The sequence below is a fragment of the Maniola hyperantus genome, chromosome 7 (assembly GCF_902806685.2).
Source record: "Maniola hyperantus chromosome 7, iAphHyp1.2, whole genome shotgun sequence".
Classification (NCBI taxonomy): Eukaryota; Metazoa; Arthropoda; class Insecta; order Lepidoptera; family Nymphalidae; genus Maniola; species Maniola hyperantus.
This window is the reverse complement of record NC_048542.1, coordinates 11,057,678-11,083,218: the sequence shown is the minus strand read 5'-3', so window position 1 is coordinate 11,083,218 and position 25,541 is coordinate 11,057,678. Positions and strand designations below refer to the sequence as shown.

Here is a 25,541-nt window from a genome sequence, read left to right as displayed (position 1 = left end):
CTTAACATCTGGTAAACTGCTCGTTTTCTCGCTGTTTGTGTAAAAAAATAATTCCAAATAAACTTTCGTCAAGCTTTTGAATACGAGGCTCTTATAAAGTAAATTGTGTGCCAAATAAAGTCTGAATGAAAAACACCTAGATACGTCGTACAATAAGTACCTACCTAGGTACATTTCTTAAATTGGAAGACTACAAAAGAAATACCTACAAAAGCAAACAAAGACGGAACTTATGTCCAGAACACAAAGAACGCAGTAATAAGAAACAAGCACGTTTATTCGCTGAGGTTGTTGTGTGTAGGGCAGAACATAATTTTAGAACTTTGAATTTTCATCGAAGAAAAAGTACTTAGGTACCTACTAACTTTTGATACAGTCATAAAAATTATTGTGCTATAAATACATAGGTACTCGTAGATTATGGTAAAAAGTTATTTTCTTCTTTGAAGATCTTAATCAGTAGGTAGTATAATAATTAATAACATAGAAATGTTCGCAGTTTGTAACACGAAATACGGAAATTGACCTCTTAATGTTAGGGACGACAAAAAGGAAATGAGAGGTATAAATTTCTTTGAAGTAGCATTATAAAAATAAATAAATTGAGGTTGGTAAACAGCCCTAAAAAGTACGAAAGGAAAAGTCACGAAAGAAAGTGTTTACGTTATGCATATGAAAACATATTTTAATGCTTATTTTTCCTTGATCACCTGCGCCATGTGCATTTTGTAGTTCTTTTTACTGAGACTTGGCCTGCATTAAAAGATTCAAGAATAATCATCTTCACACTAACTTCAGATGCGTCACATACTTGGCTGATTACTTTAACACCGGGATTCGTAGTCAAGATAGGAGCTTCTTTAGAGGACGATTCAGAAGTCCCTATGTTTAAGTATCTTGACTGTGAATTCCAGCGTAAGAGTAGTACAGTACCCGGCAAGAAATATTGTACCTCGATCTTTGGAATGAGATCTTTGGATGAGCGGTTTCATACTGCGTTGTCTCTGTCGTTGACAAAACGTCACATTGGTATGAGTGACAGAGACAACGCTCTACGAAGGCGAAATAAATTTCTAAAAGTCGATGTACAACACTTTTTGCCGGCTACTGTAGTTTATTACTTGGATATTTATATTTATGCCCGTTTGTCAAATGACAATCCTTTCGACTCCTGCTTTATTGGGAATGTGGTGGAAAAAAAAGGATTTTACGATTTCCACTGTGAAAAATAATAGGCTCCACGCTACCAGGACCATTAGACCGATTGGACACTGACTGGATTCGAGCTGTACCTTTCGTTTATCGAGATAGGTTTGCTGGCGCACTATTACATTGATGGTGTATGCGGCTTTGAGCATGACGCAAAATTAGGTTTGCAGATTCTTAAAACTGCGCAGAGGCTAGCAGAGGTCTGGGTATAGAGGACGGATATTTCAGAGACCCAGAAGTCGCAGCACTATTTTAAAGTTATAGGACTTGAAACAGAATTGACGCCATTATTGAGCAATCAATAGCAATCAATAATGGCGTCAATTGTGTTATCTTTCTCTAAACTAAATTTAAAACATCTGCTTTTTATTCTTTTTAATTTTGCTAAAAAAGGATGAAAATTGAATTTTAATTAACAACTTTAAATTTTAGTGCTGTTCTACAAAAAAACTAAGCTAAAGATTGGCAACCTAAAGTCACGTGGTTATTAATTAAAATAAGTTTGTCTATCCATTTCTTATTATAATAGTCAGAAAAAGATACGAATACTTTATTTAGTTGCCATTAGAATTAGTACCTCCCACTAATAAGACCACAGCGCTTACCACTGCGCCAGAAAGGTCGTCTAACCTATAACCATAACTTCTATTCCCGTAATTGCAGGGTTTCCCTGAAAACGTTTTGTTAATGCTTGCCTTAGTCACGTCTATCTACTTATCCCAATTTGAAGCTCAAAAACATGGACCTATTATGTCCTATACATTTATTACGTCCATGCCCAAAAGGTATAAAATAAATTCGCTTAGCTAGAAATTGCCGGAAAATTCTTGATTCTAAAACAAAGCCTCTTAAACAACTGTCAACTTAACAACTCCGCAGCTCGCACTTGACCATACATGGAACACATGTCGCGAGACCACTTCACCGTGACAAGCATAACATTCATATCCGGGACAAAGAAGTAGAGCTTCCCATATGAAAAAATTCAAGAAATATAATAATTTTCAATACTAGAGGTTTCTATACAAAGAAACTACTAATGTGCATTCATCATCAACCCATTGCCAGTTCACTACTGAGCAGGTGTCTTCCCTCAAAATGAGAATGGTGTAGCCATAGTCTACCACGCTGGTCAAGGTTGGATTGGCAGATTTCACATAGCTTTTCGATGATGTTTTCCATCACCGACGCTAGCGGCTAGTAGTACGTTAACCCGCGCTTTAGTTTCACATCTTTTGAGAGTATAAGTAATTATTAAGTTCCCAATACATTATATTTGATCAAATTAGTAGCGGGGTTCACTTTTAGTATTGGTATGCATAAAAGTAGTCAAACAAGTCAAGAAATTCCAAATTAAATTAAAAATTCCTTTTTACAAAACTTTTCTCTTAAAAGTCGCAACAACAGACGTGAATTCAGTATCATACAAAAAGTTTAGAAATGGCGTTGAAACGACACGAGATACGAGTTAAGAACTTCCGATAAAATTCCAAACATTGCTCTCGCAGTATGTAAAACAAACAACTAGAATACACCGACTCCCAAACTTTTATATGCCTTTGTTCCGGGTCCCAATAACCTAAAATTCCGTCAGTCCATGGCACAGTTTGAAACGCTGAATATCTAGGCCAGTAGATTCCAAAAAGCTCATTTTATTCTAATTTCTAATACTAGTCTTTGTAACAATTGAATGGGATAGACGTGGTGATAATCCTTATGATGGAAGTGATTCTAGTTCCATTTGAAGCGAAATCGAAGTAAGTATCGTCCCTAAATGATTTAAGGGCTATAAAGAGTAGATATTTCCCTAAGTACTTCGGGTGGGTAACAGTAGTTGGGTCAATCTGATAATTCAGGCTCTCTATGCCATTAGAAGTTATAAAAAACAACTAATTCTAGGTGCCATTAGGTACGTTTAAAAAAAAAAAATAGGGAGGAAACGAGCAGGCGGGCCAGCTGATGTTAAATGATTACCGCCACCCATGAACGTTTGCAGTACCAGAGGAACCGCCAATGCATAGCCAGCATTTCAGGAATTTGTCGTTTTAGTAACTTTCTCTATTTTTCTTTCAAGTCTTCTTTATACCTTTAGATTGTTATCGACTTTAATGTACTTCCAAGTTCCATTGTTTAAAAGGGGGAAGTAAGAAAGTAAATACTTCAACAGCTCCCCAATTTCCACGTCCATTGTATAAACAATGGGCGCCAATGTTATTCTTTCGAAACCAAACCGACTCGTTAACTAGTGGAACTACGATTTGAACTGAAGGAAATCAGTTGTTTCCATTGTTTTTCCTTCGCAAACAAAAGTTGATTACTTTCGCTAAATTAGACTTTAAAGCCACGATTTAAAGTTGTGTATCCCGTGTATTGAACAGATACATTAGAATTCTGAGGGGTTACTAAAACTTTGGAGTCTCTCGTATTCCCTTAAGTTTAAGCAAACTTGTAGGTACACTAGGAATGGGATTTGTAATAGTAATTTCGTTAAATTGTATGAAATTCTGGAGCGTTGACTCTGTATTTGGGTTAGTGATGAAATTCTGGATTGTTTCATCGTACTGCCGCATGCGGCATTAGGATGGGGTAATTAAGACACATTATTTCGTAATGCTACCGCTTGTTGGTAAACGATGCCTGCACTTGAGTGTAATTGCTAAGTAGTTTACGAAGTTTTCGTTGCTTACCGATAATGTTTTCACTGTATCTTCTGCCTTCTATCGTGATAGGAATAATATGTTTTAAAAGTTGAATTGGTACGATTCTTATTACACAACTACCCACAAAAGAAGTGTTATGTTTTCAGGGTTCATAATATTATGGATATGACTTTCTTTATTCCACCATAACTTCTAAATGCCTGAACAGATTTGGATGTATAGTGTATCGTTGGAAATTGGAATCCTTATAGTATATCATCTCAAGTGACGCTGGCTAAGTATAATTTTTTGGGAAAAATAAAATCAATATGGCGGCTATACGGCACCATCTTCAAAGTGATTTATTTTACTTTTTTTTGGCAGGGCAGTGTTCAAATTAAAAAGATACCACCATAGTTCTGCTATCATAGTCTCTTCAAATTATCAAGTCAAATCTTATCTTCACTGAAAGTCATTTCTCTATCTTGCAGAACATTTTTTCTTATTTTACTTTTTTCATGTCTTGATTTTAATGAAACGATAATTTCTAAATTAGGTAAGTACTAGTACGATTTTTTGAGTTAAATAGGCTAAAACTACCAAATAGGTGATCACATCATTTAGGTTAACGACTATCTTTAGAGTAATTTAACACCGTCTAGCGTATCGCGACTTCTGGAAGAGGTAATTTATACACATTACTTCGTTACGTTACCGCTTGCCGGTAAACGGGTTACACTTCAGCAAACTTACTAAGCTCTTTACAAACTTTGTCTAGGTAGGTACTTAGTGATAAAATTTCTATACTTACGTTTGTAATAAATAATGATAATTCAGTGTAGAAATTTATTTCTTACTTAGCGTTTGTTGCGGCGCGGCGCGACGCTTGTATTATACGTGCGTAACAACGCCAGGGAACTTATCCCAATATAGGTACCTAGTTGACGGGGCGCAAGTGAGGGGACAGCTATTTGCATCCTGTCCCTTAGTTGACTCGTTGATGTTACAGCGAGTGAGCGGACAGGTATTTGTACCCTTAGGCTCATTGGCTCGTTGACTTGCTCTTCTTATAGGAGTTATTTTGTACACTAGTGCTCTGGGCTGCATGACTGGTCTTGGCTCAACGAGTGGTATTTATACAAGGGAAATCATAAAGCTAGTTCAACGCCAATGAGTGAACCCTTCGAGAGCACTCTTTCTTCTTGGCGGGGGCACTTCGGTGCCCATTGATTAGTAAGATTATACGAAATGCATTAAAACACGTTTCCGTCGCGACGCGCTTCCATCACGTAGAAGCTCGTCCCTTTTCGTCCCTCAATTTTCATTAATTTAATCTTAATTAAAAGATAAAATCCCTTCGGGCCACAATTATTGTAATCATTATTTCGTTCAATTCCGTATAATACTTACCTACCTACGCCAGATTTTTTAAATGTTGCTATCAGTTTGAGTCTGTTAAAGTCTGCCTAGTTCTCAATATAGAGCATAGTAATAAACTAATTGCAATTTACGATATACCTATAGGTAAGTATTTAATTACCTGCAATAATGCGTTTTCCAAACGTCCACATCTCTGTGGGCATTACCTACGGAGAATGTCTCAAACGCTCATATTTACCTACTGGAAAGAGCGAAATGCAAACGAATGCTCGAATGATGAAAGTCGCATTTTTCATGATCTCTCTACGAGTTTCCACGGTTGATCCTCGAAGGCATGACAGCTAGAAAAAGGGCACCTGGCCATCAAAGAAAGAAGCGGTTCGATGATAGTAGGGAGTATAGTAGCTCCGATATAAGTACTCGGAAATGAAGAAAAACGAAAAAAAAACTCCGGCTGACCGCCATTCATTTAGAAGATGGCATGACGAGTAGGTATTTAGGTAGCATTATCTTTACTCACCTTAAAATTATGGGGTATTTTTGGAAGTGTTCTGCAACATTGACACCAGATGTTAAACCTGTAACAAATAAAACAGAATTTGATAAATAATTTTAAATACACTATAATAATTATAAAATATAGAATTTAATAAAACCTATAGGAAGATATACATACTATAACATATCCACATACAGCATAAACAATTGGTTTTTGAACCTTGAGATTTTACATGTAGGCTTTTCTATAATGTACATCTCAATTAAGAAAGGATTTTTTGATATTCCACCCCAAACGAAACTTGAGCGGGGGTCAGCAACTTTTAGTAATTTAACTGACGATGTTATGGACGTTGGCATAAATAAACGGGCAAACATGACTGAACTTTTTAAGCCATTACATATCACTAATATGCTTTAACGGTACAGAACAACATCGTGAGGAAGCCTGCTTACCTGAAAGTTTTACATAATGTTCTAAAAGTGTGCAATCTATACTTGGCCACGGTGATGGACTATGGCCTTAACTCTTCTCCTTCTGAGAGGAGACCTATGCTCATTAGTGAGCTAACGATAGGTTCAAATGATAATAATGGTGATATTGATGATACAGTTTTTTTATTTTATTTGAAGTTCTTTGAAATATGTAGTTCGAGGAACCGATAATAATAATAATAAGGTACCAAGGTACTGGAATGACGACCTCGCACCGGAAAACGAAGCCTTGGTAGACCCTACGCTAGGTGGGCAGACGAGATCAAAGGAGCCTCTGGTTTTAGGCGGCACAAGCAAAATGGCACCGACTCATTGGTCCTAAAATATTTATTTGGCATCAATGCAACCTCAGTGACGTCTGGATTTCAAACGGGTCGTTCATTAGTATCTAAGAGGTGGCGCTGATTTATTTGGTTCCAAAACCGTGAAAAATTTTGTTCGCTTGGGCATATCTTGTCATTTATATCGATCTTCTTGGCTCTTACTAACAAGCCCCTGAATTCAGACATCTAAAACATTAGCTTGGCATAGAAGCCTGAGATTCGATCTTTCTACGCAAATATCTTGAAAACACAAAATTTTGAAGTGATAAAGCCCCATTAGGACCAAGTTCCATTACATCTAAGAAGCGGAACACATCAAGTTCAAGTTAGCGACGTCAATGGCGACATCGTTAAAACTTCGGCAATTACACTTAGCAGTCCGCTTTTATACTATTTCGCTTGGTATGTCCTCAAAGATACGACTTGAAATGTTTGTGAAGTTGCAAAAGTTGGTACATTTCTAAAATTAGAAGTACCTATAGACATATTTACCTAATTTGTAGCAACAGAGGCTAATATTCTTAATAAATGCTAAAATCTTTTAAAACTTTAAATATGTATTGAATACGAGGCAAATGGCACTGAATTTGTATAGGTAAAATGAATATCGGTGATAGATTCACTTGACAATTTGAAAGCATTTTGTAAAATTTTATGGGAATGAAAAACTTATCTATTCTATTCTAAATCTACCTAATACTCAGTCAATTTTGTGTGGGCAACCATCCATACTAATATTATAAATGCGAAAGTGTGTCTCTCTGTCTGTCTGCTAACTTTTCACGGCTCAACCGTTCAACCGATTTTGACGAAATTTGGTACAGAGATAGCTTGCATCCCGGGGAAGGACATAGGCTACTTTTGGAGTTCCCACAGGATTTTTAAAAACCTAAATCCACGCGGACGAAGTCGCGGGCATCAGCTAGTAATAAATATTTTGTGGAATAATAATGAATTTAATAATACCTACTGTAAAAGATTTATAAAAAATTAAAAACGAAAAGATAATAGATACAAAGTAAAGTATCACAAGACAGAGATGTCTTGTCAGACTATAAACAGGTGATAACTTGTTCAAGGCTTTTGAGACAACGCGGCATTGCTAAAACTTATATAATTAAGCCAAGTTACATCCATCCAACACCAGTACTATTACTTCAAGACTTCAATCTTGTTCGTCTTTTGTCGTGTTTAACTCATAGCTTCTTGAATTACAAGCTCTTGTTGGAGTTCGTCAAGAAATGACACCGTTACCGTAAAGTTTGAAACTCGCGTAGCACCGGACAACAAATGCATGCCTGTTGCCTTAGCATTAGTCGTAGTCCAGAGGCGGATTATTCCCCAAGGCAAACTAGGTACGTTCCTAGGGGTGCGAGGTTACGAAGGTGCGCAGGTGATCATGTAGAGTTCCATTACCTGGCCTACCTAATTATCCCTATACTAAGTAACATTATCATGGAGTGACCGAAACTGCCTCTTCTTTAATATAGCAAAGTGTCATGACGTGATGTTCTTCACTCGTTCACATAAATAAATATAATCACCGACTACCAGCTATGCAATGAGACTTCCTCGTTGCTTCGAAGTTAGAATGGCTGTTATAGGGGCGCCTACGAGGTGCTTGCTTAGGGCGCTCTTGACATTTAATCCGCCTCTGCTTGAGACCATTCGTCTGATTATCATAATTATTTTGCTTAGGTATAGAAGTGTGAGCGTATGTAGAGATGATGTTCCATATCAACACTTGTGTGGGGAGATAATATGGAGGAGATAGAGATAATGTCACATTCTCACATTATGACAGCGCGTTGGCTTTTCACGAGCTGCGAGCTGAGTTGCACTTTATTGCATAGAAAAAAGAGTTGCTAATTATTTGGAAAATATTGTGGAATAATCCTTCTGTATTTGGTTAAGTAAGTATTCAGTACTGGTTCTGCCTCCTGCGAAGATCTGGTTCTGATGCTGATGGAAAACTCTTGGTCATGCAGATTTCATGGCCATCTCGACCTGTCGCATACCATACAATATTGCGTAGACTTCTGTTTGAATTGAACGTAATATCTATTCAAATTGACACAAAATTATTCATAAAATATTCTTCAAAGAAAAAGTAAACACCAATTCGCACGAAACTTTGTCAATTATGCGAAGTTACCCATATTTACTTGCTGCTTACATTTTCGGGCGTATTTTGGTATACAAATATCCACATATGAAGAGTAATGGGACCATGCTGCAAAATTAGAAATCAGGAAATATTGTTTTTGTCATCAAGTAAAGCTGTGATAGCTTAGTGGTTAGGACGTCCGCCTTCTAATCGGAGGACGGGGGTTCGATTCCGGGCACGCACCTCTAACTTTTCGGAGTTATGTGCGTTTTAATTAATTAAATATCACTTGCTTTAACGGTGAAGGAAAACATCGTGAGGAAACCTTCATGCCTGAGAGTTCTCCATAATGTTCTCAAAGGTGTGTGAAGTCTACAAATCCGCACATGGCCAGCGCGGTAGACTATTGCCAAAACCCTTCTCATTCTGAGAGGAGACCCGTGCTCTGTAGTGAGCCCGCGATGGGTTGATCATGATGATGATGAAATCATTAAAATCTGTGAACTTATAAGCCGATGATATCAAAGCACTAGAGCTATAATAATACGGACTTGCAGTTATTGCCGACCTGTTTTTGAAGAAACTGTTGAACGCCATTTTGGCGCTGATAGCAGTCTGTGCGTCATGTGAGCGTACTCGGAACTAAATGCTAGTGATAACTGATAAGATATCTATCAACAATGATCAACACCTTGTCAAAAGGCGGACCAGTCCCGCAAATTGCTAATGCGCGTGGCCGCCATTTTAGTGACGTCAGCACTAGACTGAAGTTTCGAGCTGATGGTATATTTTTACTTAAATATACGTCAAATGACGTCAAAATAACGTCATTTGGATGTTAAAATGAGACATGGTTCCAGCGCAATTTGCGGGACTTATAATTCGACCAAAATAAATGATTATGATTATAGTGATTAAAAATAAAATTGTATGGTCACAGTACAAAAGAGCAGCAACTTCTGAAACATGAGGCGGAATTTATCTCATATAAATCGCTCACACGCCTCGACTGGTTCACGGGACAACTGCGCACAACAATTAATTATTTTACTATTCTGTATGCGTAATTATTACTCACGGTTGCATAATTCAATAATTATTTATCTGTTTCTCTTTAAAATAAAATGAATGAAATTCGGAACAAAGAACGGAATTTCAAAATGAATGTTGTATTTAATTTTTATTTTTAGAAAGTAATAAGTTTTATTTATTTACTAGGAAGCCAACCACAAAGAAATATTTTTTATATCTAAATTAAAAGTAAAATAAAAACAACATTAAATGAAAACAAAACATATTCGTTTGCTGCATGTCTGCCAATCCACATTAGGCCAATGTGACAGACTAATGGCCTAAACGCTTGTCATTATGAGAGGAGACCCATTCTCAGTAGTGAGCCGGCGCGATAGGTTGATCACGATGAAAGTTATAGCCAGTAAAAAAGGCTGCAAAACTCGCAAATTCCCTAAAACGGAAGCAAAATGTGGCTACGCATATAATTCGCCGTAATAAATGTTCAATGTAGGTACGTCTTATTTATACACGTCCGATCCGGGACGGCCGGCGCTCCAGAGTCGTAATAAATTGCCCAGGACGGATAGCCCTCCAACGAAAATGAGATTAACTATTTGTATGTAACGCGGGAATCCTCTCTGAAAATATTTATAACACCTATGAAACACCTACATACCTACCTACATGATAAATGATAACGAGGTAAAAGCCAAAATGAATTTTGGTCGGTAGTAGAAAATAAATCTCTTTCAGACTAGACAGTTTCACCTTTACCATATACGTATAAAAAGCCATAGAATAGAAGTCCTGACTGATTGGCTGACTAAGAAATAATTTTTGGAAATTCAATCCAATATTTCTAGTTGTAAAAGTTTACATGAAAGTCCGTCATTTTTTAAGTGGGCTTTTGTTTAAAATTCTGCCTTTAATTTACCTTGGGGTTGAAACTTGAAAGTTTGTATGAACCTCAAGATTCAGAAAAAAATAATACAAGTGCTTCCCAGTCCACTTCTTATGTTTTCTTTACTGTTAAAAGTTTTTGGTACGAATAAATAAATAAATAAATAGAATCTACAAATTTCGACAAGCAAAACGAAACGATACCATATTGACGCCAAAAATTATCAAAAACATAGCTTTATTTTTGAGTGTATTTATAAAAAGAATTCTCGAAAAACATTTTTAAAAGCTTTTCAGGCCGACGCGCGACGTCCTTACCTAAAGTTTTCTTATCTAGGCTACATCTCTCCCAGATCCCATTGAAGCTCTTATAACGCCAGCGAGTGTTTTCCTCAAAGCGTAGGGGGAATAAGAACGCTTTCGAGTTAGGCTTTAGGGTTTTAAAATGTTAGGATAGAGTGTAGCGAAACATTTTGTTTATACAAGTAGGAACAAAACAACTAAACAAGACTAACAAAACTTTGAAAATGCTTATTTAGAGCTTTAATTTACACTAATTATGGATAGAAAAATGTTTCGTGTTGATTTCTAGTACCAAAACGAAACGCAATAGCGTCGCGGGTGTTAACAGTCGATTAAAACAAGTAGATAAAGATTGAACCGTCTGCACACGCCGCCTGGGTCTAGAAACTTGACATTTTGCTTGCAGATCTCTCTATAACGTAGACCTTAAGGATTTTCAGTAATTCCATCTGAGCAAGAGTGAGACCTATGCTTCTATGGAGTTTCTACACGTGATGAAATCAGACATTTTATTTTATTCAGATACAAGTTAGCCCTTGTCTGCAATCTCACCTGATGGTAAGTGACGATGCAGTCTAAGGTGGGAGCGGGCTAACCTGGAAGGAGTATGGCAGTTTTTACTAAACCCATACACCTTTGGTTTCTACACGGCATCGTACCGGAACGCTAAATAGCTTGGCGGCACGGCTTTGCCGGTAGGGTGGTAACTAGCCACGGCCGAGGCCTCCCACCAGACCAGACCAGAAATTAAGAAATTATAAAATTCCAAATCCCTGCCAGGAATCGAACCCGGGACCTTCCTCTAATAAGACCACAGCGCTTACCACTGCGCCAGGGAGGTTGTCAAATGAGGAGATCCGTAGGAGAACCAGAGTAATCGATATAGCTCAACGGCTTGCAAAGCTGAAGTAGCAATGGGCAGGGCGTAGTTCGAAAAACCGATAGACATTGAGGTCCCTAGGTGCTATAGAATGGCAACCTCGCACCGGAAAGCGCAGCTTTGGAAGACCCACTATTAGGTAGGCAGGCGACATCAAACGAGTTGATGGGCGGCTGAAGGAAGGGGGCTGAGGGAAGGAAGAACTTGCGGCTCAAGACCGTGGCGTGTGACCCTACAAGAAACCTACGTCCAGTAGTTGACGTCTATCGGTTGGAAAGGATGGTGACAATGACGATCCAAGTAAACTCAACTCGGTAAGCTTAAAGCTAGTTCGTAATGAGACAAAGCGTCCCATTGACCACAACTGGTTTTACGGTAAGTAATGATGCAGGCAAGCAAGTAGCCTCAAAGTAGTTAATCTTTTTGTGGAACGACTATCCTCTAAGGCAATTTATCACTAGCGGCTAGTCGAACCGGTGCAGTGGCTTAGACTATACACCGGTTACAAAGTACATCTATGTAGAAGAAAACCTAGTTTTTTATGGTTTTAAAAACAAGATAAAAACAGTATCTAATTTAAAAATATGATTAGGTAGATATTTTTAACCGACTTCAAAAAAAGGAGGAGGTTCTCAATTCGTCGGAATCTTTTTTTTTTTTTTTTTTTATTTTTTTTTTTAATGTATGTTCCCCGATAACTCGAAAACGCCTAGACCGATTTTGAAAATTATTTTTTTGTTTGAAAGGGTATACTTCAAAGTTGGTCCCATTTCAATTTGGTGAAGATCTGATGAACATCTTCGAAGATAGATACTGGAACTCCTCAACGGATAAGAGTAAATTGCTCGCGATCAGTGTAATAGCTTAGTAAACAGTAGACTTTTAACCAGTCATAGCATAATTCCATGGGGCCAATGAGGTGCCATTGTGGAGTCCCATAAAAATATGAAGTCTAGACGATTCGCGCAGCTAAAGCTAATTGGCACCGGCACCAAAAAGTATTATTATGGAACTATATTAACTCTTGTATACATAATATATTCGGTAATAAATTAAATTATTTTTCAATTTTTAGTGTTTGTGTAACGAAGTCGGTTTTTATTTTTTTTGTAATTACCAAACAGCTCACTGAGAAGTCAAAACTAGACTTACTGTTAGTCAATAATAATTGACTTTACTATGGCCTCTTCCCAGCTCATCATAAACCCGAAACAATATCGAAGTTACAGGCGAAGCTATAACGTACCTAATCCATGTAAAAACCACGAAAATATTTTGGACTTCAATCCCGGGCACGCACATCTAACTTTTCGGAGTTATGTGCGTTTTAAGCAATTAAATAACATGATTTAACAGTGAAGGAAACTTCGTGAGGAAACCTGCATGCCTGAGAATTCTCCATCAATACTCTAAAATATATGTGGCATCTGGCAACCCACATTTGGCCAACGTGGTGATTATGGCGGGTCTTCTCTGAATACACCCTTCAGAGAAGACCCATCATCAGTAGGTACATGGACCGGCCGCGGCGATAAGTGAAGATGATTTGAAGATGACATGGTTCGGTAGTGCTAGAATACTTTATTTTGGTTACCTACTTTTACTATGATAACAGCCTCAATGGGGTCCGCGAGATGCAACCTAGATAAGAAGAAAACTTTCATAGAACGCGACGTCGTGTCGGCCTAAAATGCTTTTCATATTCCAGAGCAATTTTTCTGCAAACACTCAGCCGATGAGGATTTTGAAATGTATCAAAAATGTTACCTACACGTATTTTTATAAAACGAAATATTACTATCCATATTACTATTATTATTGTAAATCTCTACTGTTTGCCGGTATATATTTTTGTGAGCTCAAAACGGAAAAACCGGTCAAGTGCGACTTGACTTGCACACTAAGGGTTCCGTACCATCGTAGGAAAAAAATAACACTTCTTAATTAATTTTTGAACACAACACTTTAAACCCTTGTCTTTGAAGTCAATAAAAATTCTTCTCGAACTGACATTTAAATTCATAATACATTATTAACATAGTTAGGTATACTTAATTATGATTATAGCCTTTGGATCCACACGTGTAATTATGGTCTCACACATTTCCCAGTAGTAATATTTGTTTTAGTGTACGCAGAACCTCTGTACACAGTAATTAATAACCGAAGAGGGTTATTACTCAACGCAATTGCAATTAGCATAATATTATTACTAATATGTTGATTTTGACTGTTGGAGATTTGATGATTGTAACAGGTAAAAACTTACATTTATATGACGTTAACTGCGTCTTTTAATGGCGATTGCTATTATGATCGAGGTGCCCAATTAACTCTCCAATTTGTTTGTGGACATTGTCTCCGCGACTTCGTCCGCGTGGACTATGCAAATTTCCAATCCATGTTTTACCCCCTAACGGGTTGAATTTTCACAATATATAAGTACCTATTTCACAACAAATTTTTTTTGAATACTTAAGTATACATACGAGTACGTACGAGTAGGTGGTACCTACCTATAATTTTTCCCTTGCAGAGCAAATTTAATTATAAAGAACAAACGAACTGAATAACGTTAACGAATTCAAAAAGTAAATATTGTAACCAGTTTCATTGATTAAATTGAATTCCCCTTTTTTATATGCAACATTTAAAATTTTCATCAACAATATAATTTTCAGTTGATATTAAAAGTCCTTGAGTGGAGACCGCGTATAAGCAAGCGTAGTGTGGGACGCCCTCCAGCACGATGGACCGATGATATAAAGAGGCTGGCGGGAAGTGACTGGATGAGGATGGCTGAGGGCCGGGTGTGGTGGCGCTCTTTAGGGAAGACTTATACCCAACGGTGGACGTCCACAGGCTGATGATGATAATGATGATTAATATATTATTAAGTTTAATAGCCTCATCTGGTGACAGAAGGGCTGGCTCATTTTTTGCGCAACGGATCAGCCTGGCTGTCCAGTGCGGAAATGCAGCCAGTATTCTTGGCACCATTCCACGCGAGCATGATTTGTATAGCTATTAGATAATGCTAGCGTTAAGTTTTATTGTAATATTTTCATTAAAAAAGCTATTAATAAATATTATTATTATACACGGCCTAAAATACCGATAATAATTGTAATTTTAATAAACAGATGGGACTTACCAGAAAAAAATGGCGCCAAAAATATTAAAAATATCCAATAAGTTGTATCCATTTTAGTTTATGCACAGTGCACAATAAGTTTTAAAACACGCATAGTTTTCAGTTTAACATTTTTTCTAATCGCAAAACGTTCCATATTTGTATGTCAGAAATAAATAAGTCATTTTCTTAAAACGCACCATTGTAAAGTTTTCGATTTTTTTTTACGAAATGTTATTTACAGTTTCCCGCTCTTTTAGTGTTGAGGAGCGTGCGTCCTCAACCGCGTCTCAACCAAAACTGTGGACTGGCAGATTTTCCTACTACGGGTTATCGCTACTAGCTAGATAATCAAGTTAAGTGAATTTATCGAGGAAATTCGAGTATGCATACGTACCTTCATTTCTGCAGTCAAAGTGGAAATGGCGATGATTTGACACAAACACATTGAGAATAAATCGATGGAATGCAACAATAATATGTTATTTGGCCTAATTTACAATTAAAGACTCTTTTAATCTCCTATTTACACACAACTGATTCAGTACCTACTAGGTACGTTGAGATGACTTAAAGTAGTGTTAAATTAATGTTATATGTGACACGTATTAGTTTATGCTATCCTCTATTAATAAATTTTCAATCTAGGTATGTGCTTTATTATGACTGTAGATATGTTGACCATATTACTGCCCTTCTTTCAAGTTTTACATAATGTACTTATTCGATTAGTTAATAGAATTTAAAATTCACTGAAGATTATATTATACGATTTTTTTAGTAAGGACCAATAGTAGGGGACCACCAGATTTTCAGGCCGCTACCATAATACTACTTCAGGCAACGTTTGAAGATTATCTTTATAGCTTTAGATACTTCGTGTATCCTCCCTTTCCCACTTTTGGTTGTGGTTAAATATAATTATATTTATGCACAGCTGATGCCCGCGACTTCGTCTGCGTTGGCTTAGATTTTTAAAAATCCCGTCTGAACTGTTTGATTTTCCGGAAATAAAAATAAACCTATAATAATATGTTACTGTCCAGATTTTTAACTATAATGTTATCAAAAAATCACGTCGATCCGTTGCTCCGTTGTGACGTGATTGAAGGACAAACCAACAAACAAACACACTTTCGCATGTTTTATAATATGGGTAGTGAGGTAGTGACTAGATGATGTCCGCGACCTTCATCTCGTCGAACCTTTAATTTCACGCGATAAAAATAATTCTTTGACACTCACCAGATCTTTAACTATACCCATGCAAGAAATTACGTCAATTCGTTGCTTTGTAGCGACGTGATTGAAGGACAAACCAAAAACTAACAAATAATATCGGTGTGAACTTACAGTAAAGTAACTATTACGGATTCGGTGTTACTCTAAAACTAATTAGGACGTACGCGGCCACCGGAGGTCGTTAGGTTATACCATAACGCTAAATCCAGCCGTGCCGCTATTAGTGTTCCGGTACGATAATGGTAGACCATTATCGTATCGGAACTACCGGACTAGAGTCAAACCTTGGAACCCCTACGTAGAAATCCACAGCTCACACCACTGCGCAAAGGAGGCTATAACAAAGTTTCAGTTCCGCCTTCTAGGTAAGTTTTATCTTATGTCATTAAAGTTTAAAATCACCAACCTACCTACTAGGCTAATAATTAAGCAGTAAACAGTAAAATGTGGTTTAGTCCTGTACCGACTTCAAGAACACATGGTGTAATTCCACTAGCTGGCACCAGATGGCAGTGCAGGTCGCCCATTACTGTATGTCATCTTTGTTCCATAAGGGATGTGACATGACTGACATCGATAAAGTGTGATCATCACTGTATCGATGCTATCGTTTTTATTATTGAAAAAAATTAATTGTTGCGAGTTATCAGTGAAAAATGATAAGTAGATATAGGTATGATTAGTCAATAATCTATAAATGCGAAAGTGTGTTTGTTTGTAAGTTTATTCGATTTGTCCTTCAATCATGTCGCAACGGAACAACTGACTGACTGACTGACACCCTGACGAATGTGGCTGTCTGTTGGGTACACCCTTTGCGCAGAAAAGGAACCAAAAAAAACAAAGGAGTGTTATAATGAAATTCAGTGCAACATTATATCACCCGTTTGGATGATATAATTGTTATTAGGATATAATTATTATAAACTGCTGTGTCTAGAAAGTTGATATTTTGGATGTAAAGAGAAGCTTTGTACGTCCAAAACCCTAATCTAACCGAGCGAAGCCGACGTGGGTCGTCTAGTGTAGTTTGAAACCTAGAAGGCGTTACATGTATCGTAATGTAACTTTTATACAAATAGATCCACAAAAGTTACAATACGCACTAGTCGCCATTAGTCGCATGCAGACATCGATATAGAAAGTAATAATTCTTATTACATCTAAGAAGTAGTACTTAAAATTTCTTCGCATGCAGAGACTTTCAAGGTAAGGTCGGCATGGCTGACTGTTAAGTATTTTGAAAAATGAACATTGAACTATAACTTGGTTAAGCAGTGCTTTTATGCCTCTATGACCTGCACGCCAGTATAAACCCCTATTAATAGTATCTAAGAAGCATCGTCACACATGAATTTAAAACAAATATAGATACATGCTATCTACAAAACAAAATTTGCACTACATAGGTACCTACTATGTACAGATAACGTCGCTATAATTTACAAAGTTCCTATTTTCGTTGTAAAATTAGATTGACATAATAATAAGTTAGCACAAATTTTAACAACATGAAATTTAATTACTATTTCAAAGCTGAGTTTACACAAAATTTTAGTATACCTAATTGAAAGCCGCAATAAGGGATGCGAGCTCTACTAAATAATAAATCATTTAGTTGCTAATGAAAACCAGTATTTCGACATTTTGAATAATATTATATTTAGCCATTAGGTAAGATCGTTCTGTTCCGTTACTATTTTATTAGTACGGATAAATAAATCGTAAATAATGTTTGAGGTTTCCAAACAGCTTGAAAATAAACCATTTTTTGTTTTGAAAGAATGAAACTGAACTTTTGAAATATGTAACTAGTAGTAAACGTTTAAAGTTTCAAAATAGCATGATAGAAAAGCCCAATTGTTATTATTATTATTGAAGCAACTTATTAATTATTTTATATGAATAGTTGATTGCAAAATTGACTGTTATAAAATTAATAAACAACTGGCTAATCTATAGTTTGTCCTAGTAGTTTCGCCTGAAAATAAGTAGGTACAATATTAGGCTGTGTTCTAGAAAAAGAAATATCCGTAGAATTCAGCTCTCTTGAGTCTCTTGCAGTAAACACTCGCAGCAAATCAATTCTTACACGGGCAATTGAAATTCCACAATTCCAGGCAATTTAGTCAATTATGAATGACGTCACGACCACATGAAGCAATTTACTGCAATACCCAGCAATACCTGAAAATTTCAGCAATATCATACGAAATGATTGCTCCACAGTGCTCCACTTATTGCTCCAAATTCAAATTCAAATTTCTTTATTGCGAATATGGGTAAACAGTGCAGATATTACAAAACAAAAAGGTACAACCAAATTGATCCATACGTGTTGATGAGCCACAATTGCTTAAGAAGTTGCCCATGTAAGCGAACCATAAAGTTTTGTTGTTAAAACTTGCAGAAATTGACATAAAATATGGCTGCTGACCTCCGTAAGATTTTTAGTTAATGGACAGTGGACAGATAGGTATTTTAAAACCATAATTTATGTGGTACCTACAGTGGAAAACTGTACCTACCTATCTGAAAACAATAATAACACAATGATTTATTGAAATCAATATTGAATCCTAAAATGCAATTTGGAATAAATCATAGCATAATAATTAATCGACCGAAATTCGCATTATTGAAAATTTATAAATCGTTTTGTAGTCATAATGTTAATGTACTCATTTTTATCAAATTAAAATTCGCTTTGATTGCGTTTAATTTAAAGCCACTATTAATATGCTTTTAACGTATGGCTACTTATTTGGCCATAATTCATTGAAAGGATAGGACGTAAATGCTTATGCACTGTAAATTTTATTATGATTGTTTAGTAATATTTAAATTTAGCAAGTTGAGTCAGAAAAATATACTCTAATAATAATATATCTACAATTTTATAGCGACCCACCCCGGCTTCGCACGGGTAGACTTCGTCCGCGTGGAATTTGGTTTTTTAAAAATCCCGTGGGAACTCTTTGATTTTCCGGGATAAAAAGTAGCCTATGTCACTCTCCATGTATTTATCGACACCCATGCAAAAAATCACGTCAATCCGTTGCACCGTTGCGACGTGATTGAAGGACAAACCAACAAACAAACACTTTCGCATTTATATTAAGGGTAAGTAGGGGGTAAGTAAGTGTATCGACACATTAGTCGGGAAACATCCCTGGCTCGTGCTGTCTAAAAGCTATTAGCAGTTGCCGTCGGAGGCGCACCTGCGACTGTCATTTCCTACGAGAGATTACTTACCTTCAACATTAGCGCTATATGCTGTTGGCTGTTGGGCCAATGAACTCAGAGGCATAATTTATATTGAAAGTTGAAAGCTATTACTATTTACTAGCTGAATCCCGCGACTTCGTCCGCGTGGATTTCGGTCTTTGAAAATCCCTAGGGAACTCTTTGATTTTCCGGGATGAAAAGTAGTCTATGTCAATCTCCAGATCTTTGTTTATATCCTTACAAAAAACCGCCAAATGCGAATCAGACTCGCGCACTGAGGGTTCCGCACTACAGTCGTATTTTTCGACATTTTGCACGATAAATCAAAAACTACTTTGCATAAAAATATATAAAAATCTGTTTTAGAACGTACAAGTAAATCCCTTTCATAGTTCATACACAGACGTTCTCCTCGGTGCTTTCATATGATACCCCATTTGGTATCTTACTTTGAAAGTTGTAAATACCAATGTTTGTTCATGAACAAATTTTAATTATTTTCTTGTGATGTAACCACAAATTCACGGTTTTCGGATTTTTTCCTTTACTTGTGCTATAAGACCTGCCTACCTACCAAATTTCATGATTCTAGGTCAACGGGAAGTACCCTATATATAGAATTTCTTGACAGACACGACGGACAAGCGGACAGACAGACAGACAAAGAAGTGATCCTATAAGGGAACTTTTTTTCCTATTGAGGTACGGAACCCTAAGAATTACTTAATTAACTCTCGCTCTTCAAGATCCTGAAAAAGTCCTGTCGCTCTTGTAGAAAAAAATGAAACTTTCATTTCAACTCGCATTCAGTTCAAGCTTCAGACTTCTCTGAAAACAGACTTGCATAAATCTAACTCACAGTAGCAGATTGTTTTTAACGGTCTCTTGGTGGTGCAAGTCACAGATTCAAAGCGGGTTTTTATGTTTTACTAGCTGCCCTGGCGAATTTCGTTCCGCCCAACAGTCGATTCAAATTTTTTTAAATTTTTCTCTCCGTAAGAACCATCCTCTTACCTCAAGGAATATTATAAAAAAAGAATTAGCGAAATCGGTTCTGCTGTTCTCGAGATTTGCGATGAGCAACACATTTAGTGATTAATTTTTATATTATAGGCTGATGCCCGTGACTTCGTCCGCGTTTACTACACAAATTTCAAACCCCTATTTTACCCTCTTAGTTTTAATTTTCAAAAATCCTTCCTTAGCGGATGTCTACGTCATAATAGCTATCTGCATGCCAAATTTCGGCCCAATCCGTTTAGACGTTTGAGCTATTATGATGTAGGCGTCCGCTAAGAAAGGATTTTAAAAATTCAACCCCTAAGGGGGTGAAATAGGGGTTTGAAATTTGTGTAGTCCACGCGGACGAAATCGCAGGAATAAGCTAGTGGGACAATAAACTAGGATGGAATAAAAATCACTCGCCGTTTATTCCTTAATCCAAGTCACAAGAAATTGCGGTTGTCGACGAAGTTACTCCCGTGATTATTCAATTATTGCCACAGTTAGGAGTTTCGTCGAGTTGAGCTTAAAAATAAACTCGAATCTTTGAATTACCTTCGGATTTTTAGGGTCGGAATTACAATTTGTTTTATTACAAAAATGCTTTCGCTGACAGATTTGCAAGTTTATTATGAAATTGAATTTGGAGGTGAAAAAACGGTTTTTAGGGCTCCGTACCTCAAAAACGGAACCCTTACTTCATTTTGGAGGAGGATCACTTTGTTGTCCGTCTGTCTGTCTGTCTGTCGGTCTGTCACGAAACCTACAAGGTACTCCCGTTGACTTAGAATCATGAAATTTGGCAGGTAGGTAAGTCTTATAGCAGACGTAAGGGGAAAAAAATCCGGCAAAGTGCGAGTCAGGCTCGCACAATGAGGGTTCCGTACTACAGTCGTATTTTTTCGACATTTTGCAGGATAATTCAAAAACTATGATACATAAAAATAAATAAAAATTTGTTTTAGAATGCACAGATGAAGACCTTTCATATGATCCCCCACTTGATATAGTTATCTTACTTAGAAAATTGAAAATACTAATTATTAGTTCATGCCCACAATTTTTTTTTTGTGTGATCTAACCCTAAATTCACGGTTTTCGGATTTTTCCCCAAGTGTCAGCTATAAGCACAAGAGCAAAGCAATAAGATCTACCTACCTGCCAAATTTCATGATTCTAGGTCAACGGGAAGTACCCTGTAGGTTTCTTGACAGACAGACAGACAACAAAGTGATCTTATAAGGGTTCCGTTTTTCCTTTGGAGGTACGGAACCCTAAAAATCTGAACACCGTGAATTCAGGGTTACATCATACAAAAAAATTAAATTGTGATCATGACCTAATAATTAGTATTTTCAATTTTCGAAGCAAGATAACTATATCAAGTGGGGTATCATATGAAAGGGCTTCACCTGTGCATTCTAAAACAGATTTTTATTTATTTTTATGCATCATACCTACTCTTTGAATTATCGAGCAAAATTTAGAAAAAATACGACTGTAGTACGGAACACTCGGTGCGCGAGCCTGACTCGCACTTGGCCGGATTTTCTTTACTTCCTTTTCTCTAAAAGAGTTTATACATTATGTAACACTTTACATTTAGACTAGGTATAACTTTTTGAACTGGTGAATACAATACCTAATGTATACAATGTTTTATGTTAATTACTTTCCCATTGCCACGTTTCATACAAAATAGAGCTTTGATAGCAACATTTTTGCTCTTTTCTGTTTCAAACTTTAGGTAATATTTTATTCCTTCTTTATGACCTGTAAGTAAGCTAACATTAACTTTTATAATATAATAGCTTAATAAGATTAATAAACTAGCTGATGCCCGCGACTTCGTTCGTGTGGATTTAGTTTTTTTAATAAATCCCGTAGGAACTCTTTGATTTTCCGTTATAAAAAGTGGCCTTTATCACTCTCCAGGTCTTTAACTGTAACCATACAAAAAATCACGAAGATCCATTGCTTCGTTGCGGCGTGATTGAAGGACAAACAAACTCACTTTCGCATTTATAATATATAAAAATTCCATACTAATATTATAATTGCGAAAGAATATTTTAATCCCGGAAAATTCTGGGAAAATAATCTAATGGGAAATGCCTTAATGGGAAACCTAAATCCACCACCACCACGGGCCACCACGGGAAACCATAAGCTTCCTCTAGTAGTTTAAATAAACTAATTAAAAGAGTATGTTTTTATGATACCTTTATAAAAATAGAAAAATTTTAAAGCATGAAAAATACAAATTAATACGAGTACTTGCATTAATTATTAAGATTACACATCAAAATAAAATTAGGCTTCGTCCTCACTGTCAACGGTGCTAACGGTCAAAGTATATATTATAGTAGTCGGCAAGAAATATTGTACATCGACTTTTAGAATGGCATAGTGGCTTCGTACAGCGTTGTCTCTGTCGTTGAGACCGACAAAACGTCACACAGGTATGAGTGACAGAGACAACGCTCTACAATGCCGAACTCTCGAAGGTCGTTGTACAATATTTCTTGCTGGCTACTGTAGTTCCTATTTAAACCCTTGCAAGTTCAAGCATTGCTATAGTATCATTGCGTTTAGAGCCTCTACTCACTAGCGTTTCTCCAGCGTAACCATTCGTCGAACTTATGTAGGTCCCAACGCAAACGCCTTCAATTCAACGCACGCGCCACGTTAAACGCTGAACGCTGCGCTAGCGTCGCACTCCGGTGTGAAAGGTTGCGCTGCGTATACGTTCAACAAACGTCTATGCAGGAGAAACTCGAGTGTGAACAGACTCTTAAGTTGACAAGCTAACTGGCAAGGGCTTTGGTGTAAAATATGGGCAAACTGTCCATACAATTTATTATAATTTGATAGTTGCTTTTTATACCTTCACATTTCACGTTTTTATGTATGAAAAACCAAGCCATCTAATAAATTCCGTTGGATGTGAGATCGACCCGATTTTAGTATCTTAGTTTAATATAATATGATTAATCATAGATCAACAGATACGGCTTAGAAATATTTCTTGAACTGAAACGAACCGCCTGGTTGCCAGTTGCCTTTGCTGAAAGGACTGTCGCTCTTAGTCGCCCCAAGGTTTAGTCCAAAGGACGAGGTCGGCGTTTGGTGCAAATTCAGTTTCCCTCCAACAGAGTAGTCAGTTTGCTTGAACATTGGTGTGTGTGATACTGAAGCGTTGGCACCAACCGTGTTTCTGAAAAAAATCATAAAGAAATTGAAGATCGTGAATACAGAATTTACTTTCATAGGTTTAGTTTCATCTCCTGACACGTCATCTTCCGAGAGTAATTTTGATTTTTTAAGTATATTGGTGCCTACTACGTATACTAGCATCTTACTGTAATTTATATATTTATTAAAAAACCGACTTCCATAACCACTACAAAGTAAAAAATAACTTTTGTTTCTACACGTGTATGTATATGTATGTTGAAGTCGGGCGAGCTTCACGCTTTGGTTTCTAGTTTCATTTATTATGTCTACCAATCCGCACATGGCCAGCGTGGTAGACTACGGCCGAAACCCTTCTCACTCTGAGAGGAGACCCGTGCTCTGTAGTGAGCCGGTGATGGGTTGATCATGATGATGATGATGATGAATCCGGGGCAGGTTAGCATATTTATATTACTCACTTGAACATATATTCCACACCACCGCCATGAGTTGCAAAGTTAGGGCCAGCTTTTGGCATAACAGTAGAAGTAAACGCATTGGCAGTCAGCCTATGGGTATCCGTGTTCACCAAATGCACGTCTGTGGAAGCTGCAAGTATATCAGCACGGTTTGGTATATGCGTGCCCGTTAAGCCTATTGAGCCGGCGCTGAAAAAGGAAATATTTTTTAATATACTTAAAACAGATCTCATCATCATCATCATCATCAACAGATAGACGTCCACTGCTGGACATAGGTCTGTTGTAGGGACTTCCACACGCTACGAACTTGCGCCGTCTGAATCTAGCGGCTCCCTGCGACACGTCTGATGTCGTCCGTCCACCTAGTGTGGGGTCTTCCATCGCTGCGACTTCCGGTGCGAGGTCGCCATTCCAGCACCTTGAGACCCTAACGTCTATCGGTTTTACGAACTATGTGCCCTACCCATTGCCAATTCAGCTTCGCAACACGTTGAGCTATGTCGGTAACTCTAGTTCTCCTACGAACCAATACTTATCTACAACTACCTCATATAATATTAGGAGAAGAATATGATGACGTGAATTAATCCCTTTACCAGAGAGGTCGTCAAAAGAAAAAGTTACTTAAGTAGTCACTTACCTATTTTCAGCACCAAGACTCAACCCCGCGTTGCTGTAAGGCGGAGCATTAGGTCTCGTAAAGTCATGCCCTTGCCTCTGCCCGTTCACGAAACCTGTAGCCGAAACTATACTACCACTGTCAAGTTCCTTTACCCCGGTTATGGAAAAGTTTTGTGTTTTGTCCGGATTTGTTGACGTGTCTCCTGTTAAAGGCATTTTGGGGAAAAAAATTAGCAACTCAAAAACAACACTGTCTTATACTGAGGCAAGGATCAAACTGGATATTTATCATTGTATGCGTATGTAATTTATACAGTGGCGTCTAGTGACGAATATCCGGCGATATCTCTCTCGTCCGTGGGCGTTATCGATAGTACAATTTTAATATTTATTCGGTCAAATAGGTATGTCGTTCATATTGCTATGATATTATACTATTGCGGATTTGCGGATTTACAGGTTTATCTTTGAACTATTTGGATTTTCTAGACTTTATTTTTCGGACCGACCGTGATGTCACAAACTCGATTGTTTCTTTTCTCCACTAAATAATTATCATTATTTTAGTGGCGTAGAATATACCTTTTATACTTAACGCTGGGAAATGCGTTTATGCATCCCTCCCTCCTGGAAGCCAGCCAGCTAACCAGCCAGCCAACCAACTGGAGGGAAATAAATAAGATATTATAATTTAATGATTTAGGCATAGAATAAACCTACCTGAATCATTAAATTAGAAAATCTTAATTACAAAATGTCCTTGCAATCACTAATTTTAAACCGATTTTCAAAAATGATGGTACTCAATTTTTAATTAGGCTGCACTTTGGGCCAATTTTTTTGTATTTTGCTAACCTAAGTACTTATTTTAGTTGCCAATCTATTTTACTAATCCCATTTTTTCAATC

The 25,541-nt window shown here is 37.1% G+C and overlaps 2 protein-coding genes across 3 annotated transcripts in view; both read right to left on the bottom strand.

Moving 5' to 3' along the window:
• LOC117983733 (cell adhesion molecule Dscam2-like) overlaps nucleotides 1-15,166 on the bottom strand; it is a 56,766-nt gene extending 41,600 nt beyond the window's left edge. For both annotated transcript variants that reach the window (XM_069499454.1, XM_069499455.1), the window contains exons 1-2: nucleotides 14,903-15,166; nucleotides 5,749-5,806 (exon numbers count right to left, since the gene is read on the bottom strand). In XM_069499454.1, coding sequence (XP_069355555.1) covers nucleotides 5,749-5,806; nucleotides 14,903-14,954 — 110 coding nt within the window. In that variant the 5' untranslated portion in view covers nucleotides 14,955-15,166. The remainder of the gene's footprint in view (nucleotides 1-5,748; nucleotides 5,807-14,902) is intronic.
• A 3,923-nt stretch (nucleotides 15,167-19,089) lies between these two features.
• LOC117983419 (defense protein 3-like) lies at nucleotides 19,090-24,928 on the bottom strand. The gene is made up of 3 exons (XM_034969960.2): nucleotides 24,653-24,928; nucleotides 24,010-24,198; nucleotides 19,090-23,570 (listed from the first exon to the last, which is right to left on the bottom strand). Exons 1-3 carry the CDS (start codon nucleotides 24,847-24,849, stop codon nucleotides 23,369-23,371), a joined length of 588 nt encoding a protein of 195 aa, XP_034825851.1. The 5' UTR covers nucleotides 24,850-24,928; the 3' UTR covers nucleotides 19,090-23,368.
• Between the last annotated feature and the right edge of the window lie 613 nt (nucleotides 24,929-25,541).

Excerpts from the sequence above, each read along its gene's own strand:
- LOC117983419 (XM_034969960.2), bottom strand. The coding sequence starts at position 24,849 with ATGCCTTTAACAGGAGACACGTCAACAAATCCGGACAAAACACAAAAC. Across the intron at positions 24,199-24,652 it reads AGTCTTGGTGCTGAAAATAG|CGCCGGCTCAATAGGCTTAA; the intron begins GTAAGTGACTAC and ends TTCCTTTTTCAG. Across the intron at positions 23,571-24,009 it reads GGTGTGGAATATATGTTCAA|AAACACGGTTGGTGCCAACG; the intron begins GTGAGTAATATA and ends GATTTTTTTCAG.